The sequence below is a fragment of the Gobio gobio genome (genome assembly GCF_949357685.1).
Source record: "Gobio gobio genome assembly, chromosome: 17".
NCBI classification, from domain to species: Eukaryota; Metazoa; Chordata; class Actinopteri; order Cypriniformes; family Gobionidae; genus Gobio; species Gobio gobio.
Genome location: NC_137110.1, coordinates 23,825,075 through 23,831,566, shown reverse-complemented (window position 1 = coordinate 23,831,566; position 6,492 = coordinate 23,825,075). Strand labels below are relative to the sequence as shown.

General features: G+C 34.9%; 1 protein-coding gene across 1 annotated transcript; it reads left to right on the top strand.

Annotated features, from left to right (window-relative positions):
• The first annotated feature begins 249 nt into the window (after positions 1–249).
• Positions 250–2,157, top strand: smx5. The gene is made up of 5 exons (XM_079840177.1): positions 250–572; positions 1,066–1,133; positions 1,260–1,290; positions 1,391–1,450; positions 1,707–2,157. Exons 1-5 carry the CDS (start codon positions 570–572, stop codon positions 1,830–1,832), a joined length of 288 nt encoding a protein of 95 aa, XP_079696303.1. The 5' UTR covers positions 250–569; the 3' UTR covers positions 1,833–2,157.
• Positions 2,158–6,492: the final 4,335 nt, after the last annotated feature.

Genomic DNA, 6,492 nt, shown 5'->3' with positions numbered 1-6,492 from the left:
AGTTGTTCTCAGGAAACCAAGCAGTGTAACACTCATGTAGAGATCTGAACATTAAAGCAATACATTATTCCTCATGTTTTACAGTATTGGAGAGCCCATATTGTAAGTGGAATGATTACCTCGTTTGATAAATAACAAGGAATAGTTTATTAGAAAAGAGTATGGGAATCTGACACAAGTTATAGTCTGTGCTTTTTTATTATTTGCCTCCATCTGCTGGTGAGAGAGGGGAATTGCCAGAGATTCTCTTCTCTTATTAAAGGAGGGGCGATAAGATGTAAGTTTGCTAGCATGCCGGGTGGGTAGAGTAAAAGTTGATCTTCTGGCATAAATGACATTGTTATAAAATAGTTTATCTAAAAATAACATGCATCAATAAGATTGTTTCGTGAATAGATGATTTATATATTCATTGTTTGTGAGGGATTTGCCGAGATGCAGACGCAAAATCCTTCCACCAATCGCACCATTACGTCTTTATTCATCTAGCCAATAGAAGCACGAAGAGAAAAAATATACTGGCAGCTTTTTGATGACGTATATGATCTGAAGCACAAAACCGCGTGAAAATGGTAAGTGTTGTTATTTAGCAATAACATACCATGGTTGTTACCTTAAAAAAGTATAAAAATTGTGTAGGAAAAAAATAAATCATTTTGCAACATTTCACATATTTTTTATTGGTTACTGTTCACCACTGTTGGTGAGGAATGAATAATCCCCGAAGCCTGCTAACGGCTAAGTTAGCTCTCTGGATAGCCAGATGAACATGTCCGGTTTCAAGCAAAGTATTAATATTTTAATTAAATGCCCCTCAGAAACGACTATTATTTACATTGGATGCTTTTTACAATAATTTATTTGTATTTTATGTGGTCGAATAGTGTCCGATAATTTAGAGCCAGTGTAATTTGATTTCAGTGTATGCAATTTGACGGATTCTCTCATTGTCTAACATTGCACTATATTTCAAAGGTTTAATCACATTTTAATGTCGTTTAATCAATTATTGTTATCATATCAGAACATAATTTGAATGTAACATTCAAACATGTAATTCCTCAGCTCTTCTACTCGTTCTTCAAGTCCTTGGTCGGCAAAGATGTTGTGGTGGAGCTCAAGAATGACTTGAGGTAAGCTCTATATATATATGTGTATATATATGTATATGTATATATATATACTTTTAAAATGTAATAAGTGCATGGTGTAATGTGTGTGTGTGGAAACTCATTACGTTCTGAATGTCAACTTTGCAGCATATGTGGAACATTACACTCAGTTGATCAGGTATGGCAGCAGACTCCACTTTATTGAAATCTAAGCAAATATTGTGATAAAAAAAAAAATAATAATAATTTTTTTAATTAAACTTGTTCTCCCTTCACAGTATTTGAACATCAAACTGACAGATATCAGTGTCACTGATCCAGAGAAATATCCACACATGGTGAGAACTAGTCAAGTGTGTTTGTTATAGATTAGGACGTTTTCTGTGGGTGTGCACAATATTTTTAAACCACATAATCGGTCAATAGATTGAAAAGATAAGTAATTAAATGACATAAATCTGGTCTGTATCTAGAACCTTAGGCACTTGAGTCTGTGAACTGAAATGTCATATTGAGATTGAGCAGGTGCTCAACAGATGAACACTTTCAGGAGAACTACATCTATAGAAATGACTCTTTAATGTTTTGTTTTAGTTGTCGGTGAAGAACTGCTTTATCCGTGGATCTGTGGTGCGATATGTACAGCTTCCTGCGGATGAAGTGGACACACAGCTACTACAGGATGCTGCACGCAAAGAAGCTATGCAACAGAAACAATAATGTGTTTCCATTTGAGAAAAGATTGTGTTTTGATGGACTGTTCACACTCATCATTGGTGGAGTTTTGTAGATGATGTCTTTTTCTTACCCGAAACATTATATAAAGCTAGGATTTTTTTGTTTGTTGTAATTTTCCTTTTTACCTCTGTTGTCATGTGGCCCATTGTTGAGAGGGTGTGACTTTTTTTATTTTTATTTTTTAAGTTTTTTCAGTGGTTTTGTACTTTTTATTGGATGTTCAGAAGGTTCTGTACTGCATCCAAATGCTTTTAGTTAAGTTTTTCAGGCCTACTGATACAGTAATAAAGTCTTTTCTTTCATTGCCTCCTTTTTGATGATTCTTTTAGTTCAGCCTCTGACAAACTGTATGTTGCACAGCATTAAATGTTGATATACTGGTTAAGGTGTAAGTACGAGTCTATCCCCCGGTTTTACACTCAAGGCTTAAGCTTAGTCCTAGACTAAAATGCATGTTTTAGCTGAAAGCAAATTGCACTGACATATCTTAAAATATGTCACTACCATTGTTTTATCTCAATATGCACATAAGTAATGTTTTTTTTTCTTTCTACGGCATGTTTATAAAAGCTACTTAAATGCCCTAATGGAACCAAGGCCATTGTCTGTGAACCTGGGCCTGTATGATTTGTTGAATATGGGTAATGTGGGCTGCATAAGCTTTTGTATTTATTTTTAGTGTGGTAAAGAGCTTTAGCTATTTGAAGTAGTGTAAAGTTAAGTAATTTGGCATCATTATGACAAGTCATAAGATTTTATTATTGAATATTTTATTCAAATTATTTCATATGTATCACAATGTATTTTTCACCCAATGTTTTCAAATGGAGTCCCTGCAAATGTTCCATTTTTATTACATTTCTAATTTCTACCTAAATCTGTTAATCATTATGTACTGTAGCCTACATACCGACAAGTGAAGAGCAAATGTATTACAGCATTTGGCTATAGCAGTGTGTTGCTACATTTTAAAGCTTTAAGTCTAAATTTAATCGCAAGATTATTTTTTTTAGGAATATTGATTATATTTGAACAGTCTCAAATTAAAACTCTTAGCAGTATATCACTGCTAATGTTAGTACTCTTAAAGGTCACTATGGGATCGGAATTGACAATTTAAAAAAAAAAAAAATTTGTATGGAATATTTCAGTATTTATTATATACGATTTACTTGTGCACATCATTATTATAATATAAATGTAAATTCATGTTCTTATAATCTTGAATCGAAATCCCTTCATACTTCCAGTGACAACTCCGATGACGTGTTTCCTGGCGCGAAGGCGGAACAACCTGATAACAGCCAACGGTCCAATCAATGGACTTAATCCTAAATTTTTTTCTTGTTCGACAAGCTGTCACTCAGATGTATGTCAAAAAAGGGAAGAAAAAACACCATCACATCTTCCGTTTCATGAGTGCAAAGGATTTGCTAATTGGCTCACCAATGAGCTAGAAGTTTGTTAATTTGGTTGAACCATGTGAACTACAAACTAAGACAAATTGCCATCAGCCGTTTGTTAATTTTCCATTTTAGGCTTTACTGACTCGCTCGCAGGTTAGGCCTACTCTTAAATCACACATACGGAGTTTAAGGAGAATGGTAGGTGTGATTTTCATCCTTATATTGTTTTTTTTTAATACCAGTGTGGTCTCTAGAAAGTATTTTAATCAGCATAGGCGCATTTTCGCGAGCTCGTCACCCTGGCTGAGTCAGAACGCTCCCGTGATAAACACAACACTATAGGCTTGAGTTTTTGAAACGGCCTTGAAAACGGTTATGAAAGTGTGAAAAAAAAGTGAATTTCAAATTTCATGTGTCTGTTAGTGTTCATCTCAAAGATTTATTACAACAACTACTACATGGCGTCTGATAATCACAACACTGAAGTAATGAATTAGGAATAGTATGGATTTCATACTGAAATAACAGGGTGGCCGCGGGTCCTTAAAAAATCTTAATGTCTTCAATAAGGGTTTCCTTAAATAAGGTCTTAAATTCTTAAATTTAACTTGTTCATATCAGTAGACACCCTGAATAATTCCAGACAAGTTCAAGTGGTGTTCATTTGTGTTTTCAGGAGGAATGCATGAACGAGTGCTTCGACATGGAGGAGTGTTGCTCTGAGTGGCACCACAGCAAAGTTAGTTGTGAGAAGGACCTTTGGAAGTTCTCAATTATTCAACGGTTAGCAAAGTTTTAAGAACTATATAAATGACCAAATCAGTTTTGCATGATATTGCTTTGTCATTTAGATGGACGATCGCTTTGTTAAAGGTTCTGCTCTCAACTCCATACTCAAAGAGCTGTTTGAAGAAAAGGTAGGATTTTAAAGAAATAAAATGGCATATTTCTTCTTCAGTGATCAGTTTTTGAATCTGTTTTTGTTTTTAGATTTCTACTCAGAAGAAAAGTCACTGGATACTTGGCCCCGAGGACCTCGATGACACTCTTGTTCATGATTTTGAGCCAGAAGAAGCAGTGTGAGCTTTGCATCAGTGCCTGCATGGTTGTGCATTCACCTGTGAATAAAAGGTGAAGGTGAACGTGCCGTTTTAAAAAATGACTTCAGCTAATAGTAAACGTTGTAAATAAAGTAAATATATTTATTTGTTCTCATGCATATATTAAAATTCAGACCTAGAGTAGCCAATCTATTTAAAATTCTATTAGTGAGAGTTCCCTCTGATTCTTGTTGTAAATCCTGTTTGACATTATTCGGTTTGAGGTTTGTGTGTGTAAAGGCTTGGCTACTTGTGAGGCTCAAAGTGTCCTCACTATTCAAAATGTCCTTTTAATAATATAGTGAAACCTGTTTAATGGCAACTAGTGAGCTGGGAAAACGTCTTCCAAATCATGTTTAAATCAAGTGATTTACACCATTTTCTGTGAGTTGGAACAATGGAAGTCTATGAGAGATCCTTACTTCATTTTGCGGGCAAAATTGTGCTTTGATGTTGTATAAATCATACAATCTCCATTTGGGGATGTCGTCATTTGTAAATAAAATAATACAGGAAAACGCAATGCTTTTGTGCATGCTGTCACCGGTTTTACGGAATCGCCTTTTTGTGGGCTGTGAGGTGAAGATGAGGGTATAGTTTAAAAACTATTTCAAACCTACTTCATGGTTTGCGTTCTCCGGCCACCAAATGCTATTGCTATTATAGGCGGATGGGGTCCGGAAAGCATTGGGGGTTTTGTTTTAATTGAGGATGTTTAAAAGGCACAAAATTAAATAACTAATCAGATTTACAACAGAAATTGATCTTTTCTTCAAAAACAAACTTGATTTCCTATCATCACTGTAAAGCTGCTTTGAAGCAACCTGTGTTGCAAAAGCGTTATATAAAAGGTGACTTGAATTGACTAAAAATTCTGTTAAGGTTAAGTTACAGTATTTTATTGCTAGCTGTATATAAAAACAGTAGAAGTCTGTTATCAGGTTTTGCTTATATTGTCAGGATCAGACTACAGCCTTCACTTGAATATTTGGGGAAACAAATGCACATTGGTTGGTTTAGTATAAAAGTAATTAATTATTTATAAAATTACAGAAGTTGATGGAAATTCCCCACCATGGTAGAAAATTGTGCGTGTGTTGCGTTCTGTTTTATATTGTTGCGTTTTTGTTTTATTGGTTTCTAAGAAGGAAGCAAAAGAACCTGTTCCAGAGTAACACAAGAGGATCTGATAACTTTGGTTTGTAATGGATGGTTTTCTGATCCCTCTCCCCAATCTCTCACAATGACTTATGTTGCAGACTTGCATTATATGGCCTTGTGTTGAACTGATACTAAATAAGCTTCTAGATGAATAATGGCATTGCCCATCTGTATGATGCTATGCAGTATGTCCACATTCTCGTATGTGTACATCGTAGGTCTGAGCATTAGTTGTGGAGTCAAAATATTTTTTTTACAGTCAGACCAAATTATTCAGACAGCAGATATATATTTTTACTAGTGGGTGCAGGTCACTATACTTAATTTATGTAAGTGAGGATAGCAAAATCAAGTAAACTGTGACATACCCAAAAATTCTTCATACAGTGGACTACCAGTAAAATTTATAAAAACCTGGTACCAAAATTATTCAGACGCTTTGACCTGAAGTATTTTCTTTAATTTATAATTACCATTTTCTAAACCATTGCAAATGTGTCTGAATAAATTTAGATTTGACTGTATATATCAGCATGTTGAAGTGGTGTAAATCTGGTTGTGGGGTTTTAGATGGATCATTTTGTCACCTGTTGACTGAATTTGTACCTGTGCAACTTAGAGCATTTGTCTGTGGAAAACAAACTCTGTAGCTGAACTGTCCCGTAGTGTTTAACTCATTCTTTCATAGTACTCTAGTCCTATAAAAGGAATTGATACAACAGAGGTGTGGAGATTCCAGTGTTGCTTTTCACTACCCTAAGCTTGTGGTGATTTGGTTCCCTGCTTTTTGTCTCGACTCTCTAACAATTCTGCCTTTGTTGTAGCATGCAAGCCTTTCCATAATGCTAAGCTTTAAAAAAAAAAAGAGTATTAAAAAATAACAAAATGAGAGATGAGAGGAAGAGAATGGTGAATGCACTTGCAACTTGGTGTTTAAAGAAATGACCCTGACAACGGCCTTCATTGTCTTTCACC